The sequence below is a fragment of the Aquarana catesbeiana genome, linkage group LG10 (genome assembly GCF_042186555.1).
Source record: "Aquarana catesbeiana isolate 2022-GZ linkage group LG10, ASM4218655v1, whole genome shotgun sequence".
NCBI classification, from domain to species: Eukaryota; Metazoa; Chordata; class Amphibia; order Anura; family Ranidae; genus Aquarana; species Aquarana catesbeiana.
In genome coordinates this window covers 203,646,122-203,666,351 of record NC_133333.1, presented here as the reverse complement: position 1 = coordinate 203,666,351, position 20,230 = coordinate 203,646,122, and the positions used below count along the sequence as shown (strand labels likewise).

Sequence of the window (20,230 nt, the reverse complement as noted above, 5' to 3'; positions counted from 1 at the left end):
CTGTGTTATAAAATAACATTATTGTTAAAGTGGAATTATCAGCATGATAAAAAAAAATACTTTGATTCTGCAGTCTGTTAATAACATTTAGGGTTGATTCACACTTGTGTGAATTAAAAATGCAAACCGTTTTTATATATTCCAATTTATTATTCTTTATAATTTAATTTTATTAAATATTGTTTACATTTTTTTTTAACAGCCCTGGTGACGGCTTCGGTAAAATATTGGGGGTCTAAAAAGACTCCTGAAGTCTCACTTTTGAGACAAGGAAAGGGACTGAGACAACATTCCCCAGTCCCTTTCTGTGTAGCCCTAGCTGCACCGAAGATGAATGAACGGAAGACAGAGGCTCCTGTTCATTCATAAACTGAAGCATAATAAGCACAAACTAAATTTACTATGCTTAAAAGGAGTTGTAAAGGCAAAAGTTTTTTTTTATCTTAATGCATATGCATTAAGATAAAAAACTTATTGCAGCCCCCCCCAAGACACCCCCTAATACTTACTTGAGCCCCATCTCTCTCCAGCGATGTACACGATTCCCTCGGATTTCCGGGACTCTCCCCCGGATTGGCTGGGGCACAGCCGCGGTGCCATTGGCTCCCACGACTGTCAATCCAAATCAGTTAACCAATCAGGGGAGAGAGGGGGCAGGTCCGAACGGCACACGACACACGGCGCTGCAGCCCCCATAGAAAGCTGCTGGGCTGTAGGGGCACTCATCAGGAGGGAAGGGACAGGATCAGCGAAGAGGGACACGAGAAGTGGAGGATCAGGGCTGCTCTGTGCAAATCCACTGCAACAGAGCAGGTAAGTATAACATATTTGTTATTTAAAAAAACAAAATGAGAATTTACAATCACTTTAAGTTATGAATGGACAAAAGAATGATCAATATCATTCATAAAAAGGAAGGGGCCAGTATAGGACACGTTTACCAGCCCCTTTCCCCCACTTTTTATCTTAAAAAGCATCCACCACAGCAATCGGCAGGAGAGGAGGGAAGCCGGCAGTGGTGTGTGTGTGTGTGTGTGTGTGTGTGTGTTTTGGGCAGTGGGAGTGAAGGGTGCACACAGGGGGTCCCAGGAAGCAGCAGGAATCTGATGAACAGTAGGGGATGATCAGTGTGGCGGGTGTGGGGGGGGGGCAATTACAATAACTAGTCTCCATGTTCATGAAGCAGCTGATGGCCGCATGTGGGAACAAAGGAGAAGCTGACTTTCAGCTGCTTCATGGAGAGCCATACAAGGCTCTACTTTGAAGTTACTACAACTTTAAGTCACGTATATATGAATGGTTATCATTGCAAGACTTGGGTAACGACTTGTCATGCAACTTTGGACATCAAAGTTGCATGACAAGTCATTCCCCATGTTTTCCAATGATAACCATTCATATAATACAAGTCACACAAGTGTGAATGGAGTCTTAATGTTCCCAGAATTATAAAAAAAGAGTCTCTTCTTCAAGTATTGAAGAAAAGTGCATCGCCACAGCATTTACCAGCAAACAAATACTGTTTATTTCAACTAATGCCCCTTACACATGATCGGAAATTCCGCCAGCAAAAGTCCGATGCGAGCTCTTGGTCGGAAATTCCAACCGTGTGTATGCTCCATCGGACTTTTGGTGGCGGAATTTCCGCCAGCAAAAGATTGAGAGCAGGTTCTCTATTTTTCGGTCAGAAAAAGTTCCTATCGGAAATTCCGATCGAATGACGCGCAAAATTCCTACGCATGCTCGGAAACAATTCAACGCATGCTCGTTGTAGTTTTGTACGTCACCGCGTTCTTGACGGTCGAAAGTTCAGAGAACTTTTGTGTGACCATGTGTATGCAAGACAAGCTTGAGCGGAATTCCGTTGGAAAAACCATCCAAGGTTTTTCCGACGGAAATTCCGATCGTGTGTACAGGGCATTACAGTATGTCTTTTTTTTTTAAAGAATATTTTATTGAACGTTATCCAAGGTTTGCACAAAATGAGTACAAGCAAAATAGAAATGAGCAATCATCAATCAATAAAAATAATCTTTGAAAGAGGTCATTGTGTGTGTGTCTTCATAATACATCTGCTATGTTATCCCCCAAATATTGCAAAAGCAGTGAAAGTTCAGATTTCTAACCTTCAGTGGTGAAAACAGCTCAGGAAAGAGAAAGAAACTGAAGCGGAAGTTATGTGAGAAGTAGACAAGGGAAAAATCAGAAAGAAAGAGGACATAAAGAAGGAGAGAACTAGGATGGGGTGGGTGAGGGGGGAGTTCCTGTCTGGCTGATGGCCCCAGAGCTATCCATCTACAGTGGGGACGGAAAGTATTCAGACCCCCTTACATTTTTCACTCTTTGTTATATTGCAGCCATTTGCTAAAATCATTTAAGTTCGATTTTTTCCTCATTAATGTACACACAGCACCTCATATTGACAGAAAAACACAGAATTGTTGACATTTGTGCCAATTTATTTATTTATTTAAAAAAAGAGAAACTGAAATATCACATAGTCCTAAGTATTCAGACCCTTTGTTCAGTATTTAGTAGAAGTACCCTTTTGATCTAATACAGCCATGAGTCTTTTTGGGAAAGATGCAACAAGTTTTTTCACACCTGGATTTGGGGATCCTCTGCCTTTCCTCCTTGCAGATCCTCTCCAGTTCTGTCAGGTTGGATGGTAAACGTTGGTGGACAGCCATTTTTAGGTCTCTCCAGAGATGCTCAATTGGGTTTAAGTCAGGGCTCTGGCTGGGCCATTCAAGAACAGTCACGGAGTTGTTGTGAAGCCATTCCTTCGTTATTTTAGCTGTGTGCTTAGGGTCATTGTCTTGTTGGAAGGTAAACCTTCAGCCCAGTCTGAGGTCCTGAGCACTCTGGAGAAGGTTATCGTACAGGATATCATCTTACCCACGATTGCAACCAGTCGTCCTGTCCCTGAAGCTGAAAAACACCCCCACAGCATGATGCTGCCACCACCATGCTTCACTGTTGGGACTGTATTGGATAGGCGATGAGCAGTGTCTGGTTTTCTCCACACATACCGCTTAGAATTAAGGCCAAAAAGTTCTATTTTGGTCTCATCAGACCAGAGAATCTTATTTCTCACCATCTTGGAGTCCTTCAGGTGTTTTTTTTAGCAAACTCCATGCGGGCTTTCATGTGTCTTTCACTGAGGAGAGGCTTTCGTCGGGCCACTCTGCCATAAGGCCCCGACTGGTGGAGGGCTGCAGTGATGGTTGACTTTCTACAACTTTCTCCCATCTCCCGACTGCATCTCTGGAGCTCAGCCAAAGTGATCTTTGGGTTCTTCTTTACCTTCACCAAGGCTCTTCTCCCCCGATAGCTCAGTTTGGCCGACCCAAACGTCTTCCATTTAAGGATTATGGAGGCCACTGTGCTCTTAGGAACCTTAAGTGCAGCAGAAATTTTTTTGTAACCTTGGCCAGATCTGTGCCTTGCCACAATTCTGTCTCTGAGCTCTTCAGGCAGTTCCTTTGACCTCATGATTCTCATTTGCTCTGACATGCACTGTGAGCTGTAAGGTCTTATATAGACAGGTGTTTTGCTTTCCTAACCAAGTCCAATCAGTATAATCAAACACAGCTGGACTCAAATGAAGGTGTAGAACCATCTCAAGGATGATCAGAAGAAATGGACAGCACCTGAGTTAAATATATGAGCGTCACAGCAAAGGGTCTGAATACTTAGGACCATGTGATATTTCAGTTTTTCTTTTTTAATAAATCTGCAAAAATGTCAACAATTCTGTGTTTTTCTGTCAATATGGGGTGCTGTGTGTACATTAATGAGGAAAAAAAATGAACCTAAATGATTTTAGCAAATGGCTGCAATATAACAAAGTGAAAAATGTAAGGGGGTCTGAATACTTTCCGTCCCCACTGTATGTGTTCCATTTAATAGCTGGTACACACGGGCCCAATATCGGCTGGTATTGGCCATGTGTACAGTAGCCTGTCTGAAAAAAGTGTAACGACCGGCTTTTATCAAACGGGCATGCTGGAAAAATCAGCATCCGATCAGCACCTGCAGCCAGTGGGTGTAAGCACTAATTAGTGGGTTCTGGCGGGGGGGGGCAGTACACAATAGCTCAGCAGGGGATATTGCTGTACTAACATTGCTTTTGTTAGTACAGTGATCTGTCATTTTTTTTTTATTCAGCCCTCTGGGTTGAACGAATAAAAAACTCCCCATGTGTGCCTAACATAAGGGTTCAAGAGTCACAGAAAGGACTGTAGTGTGTCAGATCCTGAGAACTCAATCCAGGCACACCAAAGTTCTACAAATATGGGGTACCATTCCTGCAAGCCTATGGAGAACTCCTCCATTCTCATTAAATGGTTACGTTTGGCCACCCATTTTCCAATGCTGAGCACAACAGGTGAATTCCAGTGTCAGGGGTTTAAGGTTCGTACTGCAAAAAAAAGAAAATGGAGTAGGCCCTTTTTGGTAGATATTGAAGAGCCTACGAGGAAAGAAAACAAAGCCACTTAGGTAGTTCCTGGTAGGTCCTACCTGTAGTGTGAGACCGCAATTGAAAAATAGCTTCCCAATATGGCTTAAGTCTGGGACAAGTCCTTTTTCACACCCACAGCACCAACAGTGGTCGGGGAGTGATGGCAACATCCTGTGTAGCCCGGTAGGGCATCAATACCACCTAGATATTATTTTGTCATTTCTCTACTGCATTTGGGTGGATAGGCTTTGATTTGAATGTTCAGTAGACAGATTTTTCCCGGCCCTCTGTGGGGAACGAACAGTCTAGCTCTCCCTCAGCCTATGATGAAGTATGGATTACTGGGGAACGCATGCAAAAGGAGTATATTCTAGATTTTTTGAAATTGTGTAGAGACAGTCAGATTGGTGAAGACAAATGGACTCAAAGGGTGTTAGATCTCTATGCAACAGTCTACACCCAGATAGGTATGTGTAGAAATATTTGAAAGTAGTGAAGCCATCTACCTGTGTGTATGGAAGGAGTCAAGTAGCTATGGGGTTTAAGGCCTGTGTAACCAATAGCCTGCCGAATCGGCGAGAGCGCTATAGACGACCATCGAAGGAAGCATCGGAATGAAAGCCTGAGGGGGTGGAGTTCGGAGTTGTCCGTGATCAGTGTTAGTGGACATGGTACTGAGGAGAAGCCAAACTTCTGCACTACCGAGTCCCATCTAGCCTGTAGGGAGTTTGTCTGAGGTCACAGCGATTGCCCAGGTGGGCGATTTGATTGCCTAATTCAGGGGAGAGATGTTAGTGTTGTTCCACGGAAAAGGATTTTTTCGATTGGTGATGGAAAAACCGATCCCTATATGTTTTTTTTATTATAAATGCAGAATTCATCTTCCTTGTAAATGTTACATAAATTATTTTCTTAAATCATCTCTAGCTGTCTTCTTCAAATCAGGCATTAAAACACATTAAAGCACAATATCACAGTGTGACAAGGGTGATACTTACTCCTAAAACAAATTAACTCATCTTCAAGGTCAAATTGACCACAGAGTATATCTGTAATAAAAAAAATATCACAATCATAATATATACTGAAAAGAAAAATTAGGTTACACAGGTAAGCTATGCTGACTAAGTGGTATTAAATCCTCAGCGTTTGTCAGCTTAACACATTGAGCACAATAAATCAAACATTCCCCAGTAAAGTTTTTGTTCCTCAGTAAACTTTTTGTTGGAATTTGCAGCTTTCAGTGTGACTGGCTCCTCATCTTTCAGTGCTGCTTCCCTTAACTTCTGGTTCTTACAGGAAAGAGTTAACAGTGCAGTCTCCAGTCTATTAGTTTGGAGGAGGAAGGAGGGGCAGGGAAGTGCCTTGTCATCTGAGACTACTAGGCTGTGTGTTTCTACTGATGCACACAGTGTAGGGAGCAGTGTTGCCAGCCTACCAGATTGAAATTTACTGACGTGACACCCAAAATTTACTGGCACAGCCAAATTTTTACTGCCATTTCCAAAAGTTACAGAGTTAGTTTTAAGTGTGAATTTCAGTATATAGGCTACAAACAAGTACAATATGCAATTAGCAATGCGATTTAAGGTAGATATCAAGGAAAAAAAACATATTTCCTATTTTATTTTGGATATAGTAAGTAAGTAACTCAGGGACAGGAGGGTAAGAAATTAGAATAGGCGGCACACACACATGAAACTGACTCTCACAGTGACACTGACAGCAGATGATGATGACACCTCACCGACACGACATGACCCCTCTTGAATCACAGTGACAGTCTCTCTCCATGCCAGTTGGCCCTTTGAGTCCACACCAGTCCAAACAGCACTGACAGTCCCACTCCCGGCTTGCCTTGCCATTGTCCCGTCACAAGCCTCTGGCCGCTCTGCTCAGCTCCTTTGCACTATGACATCACACGACAGACTCAGGCACCGCCTCCGTCACACCCCCCCCCTGGTGCCGCCCAAACACACTCAGATGATCTTGGTCAGCTCCGTATCATTCCGAACTGAGCGCTACAGCCATATTTTTTACTGGCAACATTTTCCTGTCACTTTTAATCTTTAAAAGGCCACTTAAGTACCAAAATACTCTGCAATAAACCCTTTATTTTGCAACACAGAGCACTCATTAGTGATAAAGTAGTTACAGTGTGGCAAAAGATTCACATGCAGATACTGATCAGTGGTGGTCTTCAAATCAGGTCATATGGTCGGTGTGGAATTCTCTCTTCTGCCACAAGTGTACTCTGTAGTCTGTGACTGTATCAGTATATACTGTATAAAACATGCGGCACTGCCAGATCAAGCTTCAGAGACCACTGATTCTTTTAATATGTTTTCTTGGGGTTCTATTTCCATAAGGAAAGCTTTCTCTGGGCTCTACACTTTCATTATTCTACCCATGGCTGAAATACTGCAGGCTAGAGAATTCATCCAGTCAAATAAAGAATCTGTGAATTATTTTCATTTGAGCAGTAAAAGTCTATCTCCATTTAAATCTCTTTAAAAGTGTTTAAAGTGATATTAATGTCAAGTTTTTTTGTTATTAAAATAAAAAAGAGGTTTATACTTACCTGCCCTGTGCAATAGTATTCCACGGAGCAGTCCCTTACCTCCTGTATTGCATTAAGGTAAAAAAAAACATTTTGCCTTCAGAACCACTTTAACAAAAGATAGCACTTCGGTGTCTCTTTCTCCATTGTGGGTGTTCCTCACGCTGTCTCCCAAAGGGAGAGGTTTAGCCTCACTTCCTGTTCAGTCATTGAGACAGGAAGTGAGGGGAATCTTTCTAACAGGTACACTTTGTTTTCTATGTGCCCTATACGTGTATGGTGGAGTGCGGAAAAACATAGCTCATGGGGCATGGTGTGAACAAGCCCTAACAGTAGTTACTGCACTTATATGTTAGGTTGTCACCTCTTTTAGGCTTGAATTGATGGTTGAGAAGATTTCCCCTAATTTTCTATGTGGTCATCAGGACAAGATGTGACTGGCTGGTAGAAATCAGGATAGAGGCCTGTTCCATCTGTCTGTTTTTCATCCGTCTATTGATGGATGAAAAACAGACAGCAATTAATTTCTATGGACAAAAATTTTTTTAAAAACAGTACAGCAATCGTTCCGATCCGTAGAAATGGAATCAATGGAAGCGGAAGTCTACATCCATTTTTGCATCTATTTTTTTTAGCTGTTGCAGAAACCAATTAGAGGTGATAATTGTATAAATGGAAAAAAATATTTCTTGCCTATAAACTAATATAAATGAAGCAGATGTAAACGGACGGCTTCCGCTTCCACTCATTCCGTTTCTACAGAATGATGGCTGTTCTGTTTTTAAAAAAAATCTAAACAGACGTCTGTTTGTCCATAGAAATTAATTGCTGCCCGTTTTTCACCCATCAGTAAACGGATGAAAAACAGACAGCTGGAACAGGCCTCTATCCTGATTTCTCCCAGCCAATGGTGTCCCTGGGGGGGGGGGCAGAGGGGGCCCTGACCCCCCCAACATTATGCTGTGCCCCACCATGTGCCCCCCCAATTAAAAAAAATATATATTTTTTTTTTTTACAAAAAGGCAATGTCTAAAAGGGAGAGCGCCCCCAGTCAGCTCCTGCGGGTGATTCCTCCCCCCTCCCCTGCTCGCTGACACTGCATAATGCGAGCGCTCATACAACCACGGCCGCCCGATCTGCTCCTTCCCCTGCATCCTCACTGGCAGGGAGAAGAGCGAGTTGCAGGAAGGACTCCACCAGGACTCTCAGTTACTGAAAAAACAGACTGATTTCTCCCATCCTTAGAACAGGAGAACCAGCCTGTAAATTCCAAGAGATGCCAGACTAGCGCTGTCGATAGCAGGGGAAGGACAGCTAGAGGAGGCTGGGGAACCCCACAGTGGCAGAACACCAGGGTCCGGTGGCAAGACAACCTTTGCGACCCTGATAGTTCTCCCACTGCTTTGGACCCTTATATTTTCTTGGTATGCTGGTGACATATATATTTCTTGTTTTCTGCCACCCTGGGGGGCCCCAATACAGTAGGAAGGGAGCTCACTGCAGAACATGTGAAAGGGCCGTTGTGGGATCGTAGTAAAGGGCCCCAGGATATATATATATATATATGATTGCATTTTATAGTTGCCCCCCCTACTTTTGTCCCTGTCCCCCCCATGTGCCCCCCCAAATATGAAAACTGGAGACGCCACTGTTCCCAGCCAGTCACATCCTGTCCTGGTGACCATACAGAAGATTAGGGGAAATCTCCTCAACCAACCTCCTCAAGCAATGACTTGGTCACCTTGACACATAGCTACATGCCACACTAATCCATCCCAGGTATTAATTATATAGTATAATTATAGTAATTCTACATGGGTATATGCAGAGGAATTAATGTTGAGGTGGAGCAAGCGCTGTCTATTCACTATTTAAACATTTTAAGCACTTGTCGATCGAGCTATAGCCAAATGACGGCTACAGCGCGGTCATCTAGTTCTGGGATGCCACCGCGTGCCCGCGACTAGGCGTGGGCGGCACGCTATGTTATTATAGTATCCTCCAAATAGTGCTGATCACAGATTGAAGTAAAGAGTCAATCAGCGGCTCTTTATCACATGATCAGCTGTGTCCAATCACTGCTGATCACGGAAGTAAACAGATGCCAGTTATCTGCACTTCTTAGATCATGCTGACAGCATGAGGAGAGGAGAAGAGAGCCAATAACTGGCTTCCCTAAAAGGGACATGTACACTGATAATCAGGGCAATGATGATTATCAATGCAGTCCCACAAGTGCAAACCAGCAGTGGCATTGCTATGGGGGGCGGGGGTGTGGCCTGCATCGGGTGACACCCGCCAGAGGGGTGACACCGGGGCAGCCGCTACACAGTGCACTATAATGCTTGAAATAGAGCAGTTCAAGGAGGGCACAGCTCGGCCAGCTGTGCGGGGGAGGCTGCCTGTATCACTCTCCAGTCCTGGCTAAGCTGTTACTCAGAGACCTCCAATATCTCTCGAGGTAGCCGGCGTTGGTGAGCGGAGCTGGGGGTGTGGCTGCCTTCTCCACTCCTCCCACAGACTCCTTCACTCTGCCTGATCTCGCACTGAAGAAGGAGAAAGAGGCGAGCACACAGCAGCCCCGCCCAGGTGTCTTCATCTGCAGGCATCCTATAAGTTGCTGTGTAAGCTGTGAGTCCTAACCTGCCCTATACCACCCCAAACTGCCAATATACCACCCCAACCTGCCCTATACCACCCTAGCCTGCCCAATATAACCACAACCTGCTCTATACCACCCCAGCCTGCCCTATAGCACCCCAAACTGCCAATATACCACCCCAAACTGCCAATATACCACCCCAAAGTGCCCTATACCACACCAGCCTGCTCTATACCACCCCAAACTGCCCTATACCACCTCAACCTGTTCTATATCACCTTAACCTGCCCTATACCACCCTAACCTGCCACTATACACCCCTATCCCATCCTAACCTGCCACTATACCACCCTAACCTGCCACTATACCCCCCTATCCCATCCTAACCTGCCACTATACCACCCTAACCTGCCACTATACCACCCTAGCCTGCCACTCTAACACTCTAGCCTGCCCTAACCTGCTACTATACTACCCTATACTATCATTTACAAGGACCGTGACCGTGCGCTGCCTGCAGGGCACTGGGTGGCCTAGGCAGGAGATGAAGTGACACCTTGTTTCACCGCACCAGGTGACACCAACCCTAGTGATGCCACTGCACACCAGTGCTGCTGTTTTTTTTTTAATCAAAATTTTCATGCTTTTTTCGTTTATTAAGCAAAAAATAATAAACCCAGTGGTAATTAAATTCCACCAAAAGAAGGCTCTATTTGTGTGAACATTTTTTAAAACATTTTGTTTTGGGTACAGTGTTGCATGACCACACAATTGTCATTCAAAGTGCGACAGTGCTGAAAGCTGAAAATCTGGGCAGGAAGGTGACAGGTGTTGGGGGGCCTCTCCCTAATAACTGCTGGCCACCATTTTATTTTTCTCTGTAGAACAGTCTGAATATTACAATATATCCCTGAATATCCCTGTCATTCACAGAGAAAAACCTCTTGCCTCCCATTCCCCCACGAACCTGCAGTTTGCAGAACGGCTGAATATTACAATAATGCACCCCCTGTTCATGGGCCCAGTGCATTCTCCAGCAGTTTTTAGAGAGAGGCCCCTCAACACCTACATTTGTAATCGGAGGGCCTTCACCATTTTCAACAAAAGGGGCTCTGGTATGTACTATTCATTGGATAAGGAACTGCATAGGGGGATTTTTTGCACATTTTCATGAAGGTAAACATGCACTTTTGAGGGTCTCGTCACACCAGCAGCTGGTTTGCGATGCGATACGGCGGGATAGCTGCAGTGCTGATGCACTGATTCGATGCATCTCACTATTCCTTTTTTTTTCTTGTTCAATCATTTTTATTGTAGGTGTAGCACTGTCCCCGTAGGGCTTGCTGAGTGTTCACTTCATAGGCCTCTCTCTGGTTACCTGCTCCTGGTTGCCACTTAGTTGCTGAGGGTCCCCACTTAGCTGCTGAAGGTTTCCACTTAGTTGCTGAGGGTTCCCAACTGTGTTGCTAGGGGTTCCCGCTTGTTTGCTAGGAGTTCCCCACTTGGCAGCTAGGGTTTCCTGCTTAGTTGCTGGAAGTTACCGCCTGGTTGCTAGAAGTCCCCACTTGGTTGCTAGGGGTTCCTCTTGTCCCACCCTTACTCCCACTTGCTTATTACTCAATGAACAGTCCAGGGTATTTGTGTTTTTGTATTCTACTTGGAACTTTGGTGGGAAAAGGGATGAGTGGGATACTCCAACTGGAACTATTCACAATAGATAAGGACAACTCTCACTCGACCTCACTGGATTATCTGTGAAAGCAGACACACTGCTTTTGACCATACAGCCACATGTATGGAAGGGTTGAGTCTTCTTGCTCTCACTAGAAGCAGACTTGATGCACTAAATTTTCTCCAGGACACTCTCTAGCATCCTTTTTACTGACATCCATCAACTGATTCTTCTAGCTACAGGGGGCAGCCCTCACTTGACAGGCCTCAAAGACACAGATCTGTACTCACAGTAGGTAGAATCACATCCTTCCTGGTATCTCCCTTCCAGTGAGCTCTGCAGGACCCCTGGGTTCAGCTTCTCTCTCTCTAGGCCCCTGGGTCGACCACCCAGGGCCGCACAACTGCCTCCGTGGAGGAGAGGGCAGCCACCCCTCTCCCCCTGGGCTCTGTTCCCCGGGACAACTAACTCTGAGCACATGTACTCTGGCTTTATATACAGTATCCCACAATGCAATGCAGCACTTTCCTTCTGCCAATTGCCAGGGCTGTAACAAAGCCTGTACATTTACTTGTCAGGTCCCCTCCCACTGTCCAATATGCCTCCCTAATGGACCAGTGGGGGGCAGTCAGAACAAGCTGAGCTGCACCTGAGTACAATGAGCAGACCTAAACCAATAGATCCTGCTCCCTGGTAGGCAGAGAGCACGCTAAGTTTTACCTGATCACCTTCCTGGTAAGCAGAAAGATCAAAAACTATACTCTCTTCTAGCACCTACCTAGGAGGGTGCTACATAGAGTATATCAAAAATATACAGTAATACAAATGCACTTAGTCTGCCTGCGCAGGGACTACGACTGACGACATAGAGACTATTCCTTTTTTTTATAAACTTTATTGAAATGTCACACAATGACATTTAATAAAGTTCTATGGGTTGCCGTGTAGTGCGGAGTGGTGTGAAGGAATGTGATGTAAATAATAATAATAATCTGAAAATGTCTATTTTCTTATGTGTATACATATTTTTCTCCTTACTCATTATATAAGTATACAGGTTTGCTCTGTTCCTATATTTTCTCAAGATGGCGGGTACCCCCTACATCCCACACATCAGAAGAACGCGGAACTGAAGATAAAACCAAGGACAGCCAAACCTCGTTATGAAGATTCTCCATCTTCTTTTCTATCTTAACCAATGAGATGTACCTATTAGACTAACATAGCAATGACGTATTTGTGTGTATAAAACATTAGCACCGCCTTGAATAAATCAGAAGTGTAAGAAGTAACGGAGCTGAGCGTGTCTCAGAGTGTTTACTTTTATATGCATGCATATCCACACTTTTCAATTAGAGACAGCAGCAGATAACCTTGGGCTTGATTGGAGCTCTTAATCATTTCCATAACAGATGGTGCCGAAACCCGGAACCTCAGGCTACAGTCGAAGCCATACCGCGATAAGCATTCGGGCGTTAATTGATTGATAAGAGTGGGGTTTGCGCAGCCCTAACAGTACCGGTAAGTCTTCTTTATATTCTTACCACTGTACGACTTTCTTATCTTTCGGTTGACCGCTGGATTCTGTCGGTATGCTGAGACTGTCTTAGAGGCAGGTAACTCCTCGCCTGAGGTTGTTTTAACGAACCTGCCAATGGGTTTCTGCTGACTGTATTTTTTTGTTCACTGTCTGCCATTCTTTGGGCTACGGAACTTAGCAGTCTAAAAGTGCTACATGTGTGAATGTGTGATCTCATCTCCAGATGAGCTGTCGGCCTCTGGAATGAGATTTTTTCCCTTGTAGCAAACGTTTATAGACGGGTTACTCTGGGTTTTAACGAACCTTTGAGGGTTATCTCAGCTGCTGGCTTTGCAGTCTGAAAGTGTTACAGATGTCTCACCCCAAGACGAGTTGTCGGCCTCTTGGTGTAGAGCTGTAATAGACGTCTATAAACGGGTTTATTTTTGCAGGGTGGTCTGCCCTTGTGGTTATCTTAGCCTGCTGAGGCTTTACGGTTCAGAGAGTGGCAGGTGTAATGTCCTGTCCTGAGTGTATTTGTGGTTTATTGTTTGCTATACACGAGAGGGATTGGGGTGGGGACTGGTTAAGGTCGGAGGGGGGGCTACCCGGGTGATCTGTTGGGTCGCAGGCCGTAGCTCCCCATTACCCCTGATGTGTTTGTTCTTGTTCTGAGATTAACCGTACATTACAGGGAGGAGCGCAGTCTTATGTGCCCCCACCCAAGGAATTTGTTGATAAAGAACACTGAGAAAGAATATTAACCCCTTGGTTGTACGTATTCTCCTCTCAAGCCGTTAGCCGAGAAACAGAGAGAGAAAAGAATGTGATAGTGAAGAGGAGATAAGATGTTGAAATAGTTAACAAAGTTGAAAGAAGTGGTGAAAGTTATGTTGCTAAAGAAACAGGGAGAAAAATCCTGTGTGATAAAGAAAATTGGATAAAGGAAGTTAAGAAAGATGGCGATTGTATTATGTATGTGTATCACAGAGTTGGGGATACAGTATGTGAAATTACCACGCTATGTTGGAATTTGAAACAAAAGGAGGGGAGGGACAACACTGCCCTCCGTCTAACAACCACTCCTTTCTCACCACCCAAGCACAACCCACTGTGACAACTCAGCCCGGTGGCCATCTTAGTGCACCCATGCCTTCACTTTCTACCTAGCCCAGTGCACTTCCTGCCGGAGGCCATCTTGGTACACCCAGTAAGCTTAAACAGCCTGTACCCAGCCCTCCCTGTTTTAAACCAGGATGGTTCATACCACACATCTGTCTTCCCCAATACGGAAGCATCACATTCCCAGGCCGGATATGTTAATGATGAAAAAGCGTCTGAGTGGGAAGCCCAACAACAGGCAGCAAGGCCACCCACTGATTTAACCCCCAATCCGGCTCCGGACTCACAGTTCCGAGAGGATCTCAAACACATGCTGGTAACCATAAGGAACAGTGCCTCTTGTCAGCCCCCGCCCCAACAACAGTCTCGGTTACCAGAAGGGGCACCAGTGATGTATGTCGCTTTTACTCTATCACAAGCAGCAGCCTTAGTGACAAGTCTGCCTGACCCAGAGAAGCAGCCAATTCCCTTCTACCACAGGATAGTGCAGATACAAGAAACTTACTCAGCTGCCTGGAGAGACTTGATCAGCCTATGCCAAATCAAAGCAGGATATGTCTTTTGGCCAGTCATGCAGATGGCCTTCAATGATGCCTGCCTGACAAGTGCCACTTCCTACACCTCAGGCGTGGAGTTCTGTGCACAACTCCACGACTGGGCAAAGGAGAAGTTGACGGATCAGACCACCACAATCCAAGATATTACCCAAGATAAAGGGGAGTCTGTGAAGAAGTATCATGCTAGACTCATAAAGGCACACACACACATGTTATCAACTGCTTTTGTTTCAGGGCTCAGAGAGGATATCAGAAAAGGCCTGATGGTGGCCCGCCCTGAATACCATTCAATGAAAATGTCTGATTTATTGTTGGTGACCAGAGGTATAGAAAATCAAAAAGGTAAAAAACCAACGCCCCTCATGGTAACCCATGACAAAGATCCCGCCTACACTAGTCCACCACCACTGCCCAATACCAGGGAAAGAATCACCTGTTACAACTGTGGGAAACGGGGTCACTTTAGAAAAGAATGCAGAGCCCCAAGATGTCCCAGACGAAAAACCTACCACTTTCCTCATTGACAGGGGTGCAGCCAAAAGTGTGTTGAGGGCGGTGAACCTGCCTAATAATTCTTTCCTTTGCACTACTGATGTTTCCTGTGTAGGAATGGATGGGGTGCTCCGCTCCAGTCCACTTCCTGATTTGCTTGCCAGATTTGTGGTGTCCTCTACATGTCCCTTGAATCTACTAGGAGCTGATGTGTTGTCCAGACTACAGGCCTCAATCAGGACATGCCTGAAGGGGGGATGAAGTTACATACTCCCCTATGTTTAGAAGACTCATCTGCTTTGTGTTTTTTTTGCCTCTCCTGATGACACTTCATGAAGCAAAAAACTTCAAGTTCAATACTGCAGGAAGTACTTGACAGAATCCCTGTGTGCCTATGGTCCACAGGACCGGAAGACAATGGTCACTTAAAGGTGCCACCAGTTTCAGTCAAGCTAAAAGAGGGCGCTTCATTGCCCCGGAAACCACAATAACCCCAAGAAGAGAACCCCTAAAGAAGAACCAAGTACCTGCTGTGGATGCCTTTGACTGCAAAATACCTCACAGAGGTGGACCTTACAAACGTTTTCTTCAGTGTCCACCCTCACCCCTCCTGCTGGTACTTTTTCGCATTCATCCACGGAAAGAAACGGCAGCATACCTAAATAGTTGTGCCGCAAGGGGCACAGAACTTTCCAAGCCAGTTTGCAAAGGCTATGGCTATCATCCTTGACACATGACAAGAGGAACACCCGGAAGTGATTCTCTTCCAACATGTTGATGACCTTCTCCTTTGTGTAGCTGATTTACCCCCTGTTGAAGTCACCTCAGAAAGCCTGTTGTGCTATCTTGCCAACCAGGGGTGCAAAGTCTCAAAGCCCAAATTGCAGTGGTGCTGTCATTTTCCTTGGACACTGTTTGTCCCATGGGACAAGACACCCCACTGAAGACAGGGTGCAAGTAATCTCTGATATCCCACTGCCACAAGGTCAGAAATCCCTTCATGCCTTCCTTGGACTAATTTCCTAGTGCAGAGCATGGATTCCAGAAGCCTTCCTACTGATGCTCTGCAATCAGACCCTTCCAGATGTCTCCTGAAGAAATATCTAAGTTTGAGGCCCTCAAGTGTGCCATCTCAGGCGCTAGGGCTCCCAGACTATGACAAAACGCTCAAGCTCTTTGTATCCGAACGTCTGGGACATGCTGCAGGTGTACTCACCCAATCACACGGCATCAGCCTACGCCCCATAGGATATTATTCCTGTCGGCTGGATGTGGTAGCAAGAGGAGGCCTATTGTGTCTGCGAGCTGGCTTTGCTACACAAGCCTTGCTTGACAAAACTTTGAACTTGGTCCTCGGACACTGCCTCGTTCTGCTTACTCCCCATGACGTTGTTGCCATATTCAACCAAGATCCAGCCGAAACACTTGTCCACTACCAGACACTTGAGACTCCTGTGTTTCCCTCCTACTGGACAGCATTACTCTATTAAGTTGTCAAACACTGAACCCTACCACCCTTCTTCCACTTCTCGAGGGGGGAAAGGAGGAGGAGGAGTAGAGTCTTGACTTGTCACCCCATGACCACACAGGACACGCGGTCACCACTGAAAACACTGTTCTACAAGCTGAAGCCTTACCACCGGTGATGTCTGCACAGGAAGCAGAGCTGTAAGCACTTACTACAGCACGTAAATGGGCAGAGGGAAAAAGAGCCAACATTCATATGGACTCAAGATATGCTTTCAGCATTGCCCATGATTATGGTGTTATCTAGGACAGAGGATTCCTGACGGCTGCAGGAACACCTGTGAAAAATTGATGCCTTGCTTCTCCCAACCCAAGTGACTATTCTGAGTAAAGCACACGACAAAATGAACTCAAAGGAAGCTTGAGGCAATCATCTAGCCAGTTCAGCTGCCAAACAGACAGCTGGTGGTCCACGGGAAGTGGACAGCAGGGTGGTAGAAGAAGACCACCCCGTGCTTACCTTACAGACTTTCCCAGTGGACAGAGTTTATCTAAAAGAACTACAGGAAACAACAAGTCCGGATAAGAAGGAAAGCTGGAAACGGAGAGGAGCAACTCTCAGAAATGGACTATTCGAGTGCAACAAGAAGCCTTGTCTACCCAGGAGTATGTACCCAGCCGTGGTGCAATGGGCACATGGAGCTGCCCACTTGACAAAGACTTTTATGAACTCTCTTATCAACAAGTGTTGCACCAAGAGTTACTCCACTGAACGACAACTTCTGCAGATCATGCATTATCTGCACCAAATGTAACCCAGGATGCACAGAAGAAGCACAGAAAAAACACAGAAGAAGCACCTGGCAAAAGCCCTATACCCCATTCCAGAGGATGCAAATTGATCATTCTCAAGTGCCAAGAAGTGGCAGATTCGAAAACGCCCTAGTGGAAGTGGTCATGACTGCCAGGACCACAGCTAAGAAACTACTGAGTGAGATAGTATGTAGATTTGGGGTCCCAGAGGTGATATTGAGAGATCAGGGACCAGCCTTAACAGCAACCCTTACAAAAGAGATTTGGGCAGCACTGGGGGTTCAGTTGGCACTACACATCCCATACCACCCTCAAAGTAGCGGGAAGGTAGAAAGGATGAATGGGACACTAAAAACAGGATGTTAAAGATGGCCCAAGAGACTAACATGAGTTGGCCAGACAGTTAGCCCATTGCCCTGTTCAGTGTCAGACACACCCCCGGGGGAAACATGCCCTATCCCATTATGAAATTTTGTTTGGTTCAGCTCCCAGACTTGGTTGTTACTTTCCACAACAGTTGCAGTCTGATGTGTTGACTAATTATGTAACCACATTATCACGAGAATTAACCTGAATGCATGTCCAGGTGTTTTCTTCCATTCCAGATCCTGAATTAGATACAGGAACACACCAACTACTGTCTGGAGATCCTTGAGCCAAGATATGATGGTGCATTCCAAGTTTTGCTGACCACAGCCACCTCAGTCAAGTTGGCCAGGAAGAACACCTGAATGCACGCTTATCACTGCAGGAGAGCGTGTTTTCGGGTGCTGCATATCCTTTTTCTGTTTGATCTAGAGGGAATCTGGACCAGTGAATGTGCCCCTGCAAAGGTCATTATGCCCCCCCCATATCCTAACCGAAGATACCCCTGATACATACACTGACCCAGCACACAGTCAGAGGAGGAAGCGAGCAGCTCTCTCCGGAAGCTTTGACCCTCATGTATATATAGATGTCATAAGGGTTACAAGGGGGTTCCCTGATGAGTTTAAAGCCAGGGATCAGGTAAAAGCTGGTTTTGAGTCTTTGATTCCCATAACAACTGTCAGCAAGAATGTAGATTGGATTAACTACATGTCATGGTTATGCAATAGAGTTTGTCGATCAGCATACCTGTCTCCATGTGTTCATCTCTAGAGACCAGCTGACCCTCACCTGACTGCTTTGTAACCTCTCCTCTAAGCATGGCCCCACCCCAGGCCCTATCAGGGAACCCTATATTAACCTGTGCAATGCAAGCCAGCAGTGCTGATCAACCATTGTGTGTTAGCCTCTATGTGTACTTGCTGTGTTTCCTACATCTGATTCCTGTTACCGACTTTGGCCTGTTCCCGACCATCCCTGTTTGCCTGTGACCCTGAACCTTGGCTTGTCCCTTACTTTCCTTGTTGTTCTAGCCTGCTGCCTCCTTCCTCTTCTCCTGTAGTCTACCATGAGCGTGAGCTGTGAGACCCTTGGGGCCGCGACCTGGAGCCAGACTGCAGCGCAGTCCATCCTCACCACTAGAGGCTCTGGTGAACACCTGCTGGCTCTTAGACTCCGCGCCCTGGGGAATCTATGCTCTAGCTCCCAGTGGGATCTGTGTCAGTGATCCAGTAGACCTGCTTCCTGAACCTCACAGGGTACAATCTGCAGCAGTCAGCCATATGGTCCACTACCTTGCGGTGCACTCCTGATCCCAACAGTGTGCATCTGTCACCCAGCCTCTAGGTGACCTGACACTACACATATTATAACCAACAGAGATTTGTAAATTACTCTAAAGATGCCCTCCAGGGAATTGCTGACCAGTTAGCCCCCACTTCCTACATGACATTCCAGGACCGGATGGCCTTAGACATGGTGCTAGCTGGGAAAGGAGGTGTTTTGTAAAATCATAGGAAAAAAGGGAACCTGTTGTCCATACATTTCTGATAATACTGGCCCAAATGGTAAGGTTACTTTAGCTATAAAGAAATTAGAAGATCTGTCATTGGAGTTGAAGAAGAACTCAGGTATCACAGACCCATGGGACCAATATTTTAGCTGGATGAGTGGGTGGCAGAAGGTGCTCGTCCAGATACGGGTAAGGGTATTAATAATCCTGGTTCTTTTAGCCCTGATTGTATGCTGTATTCTACCTTTTGAAAAAAAGTTAATGAGCAAGGCTGTAGACAATAGCACGCCTACATTTCTCCACCAAGAAGAAGAGGACCTCCTTATGATGGAAGATGACAAACCCTTCACTCCCCTACAGTCACTCCTTGTCCAAAACCTCACAATCCTATAGGGTTTTAGGGATAGATAGCGCCTGACTGCACCTCTCCAGCTGTATCGAGGAGGGAAGTGAACAGTTGCTGCCCAATTCTATATACAGCCTAAAAGAGTTGCTGAGGAGAAGGGCCAGGCCAAAGTGGGACCTTTAGTATTAGGGACAGAAAAGAGAAAATAGTCATTTTAGGGGGGATTGTGAAGGAATGTGATGTAAATAATAATAATAATCTGAAAATGTCTATTTTCTTATGTGTATACATATTTTTCTCCTTACTCATTATATAAGTATACAGGTTTGCTCTGTTCCTATATTTTCTCAAGATGGCGGGTACCCCCTACATCCCACACATCAGAAGAACGCGGAACTGAAGATAAAACCAAGGACAGCCAAACCTCGTTATGAAGATTCTCCATCTTCTTTTCTATCTTAACCAATGAGATGTACCTATTAGACTAACATAGCAATGACGTATTTGTGTGTATAAAACATTAGCACCGCCTTGAATAAATCAGAAGTGTAAGAAGTAACGGAGCTGAGCGTGTCTCAGAGTGTTTACTTTTATATGCATGCATATCCACACTTTTCAATTAGAGACAGCAGCAGATAACCTTGGGCTCGATTGGAGCTCTTAGTCATTTCCATAACAGATGGTGCCGAAACCCGGGACCTCAGGCTACAGTCGAAGCCATACCGCGATAAGCATT

At 45.4% G+C, this 20,230-nt stretch overlaps 1 protein-coding gene across 1 annotated transcript in view; it reads right to left on the bottom strand.

Annotated features, from left to right (window-relative positions):
- IL18 (interleukin 18) overlaps positions 1–20,230 on the bottom strand; it is a 59,622-nt gene that overhangs the window by 27,169 nt on the left and 12,223 nt on the right. The window contains exon 2 of the mRNA XM_073603158.1: positions 5,464–5,514. Coding sequence (XP_073459259.1) covers positions 5,464–5,514 — 51 coding nt within the window. The remainder of the gene's footprint in view (positions 1–5,463; positions 5,515–20,230) is intronic.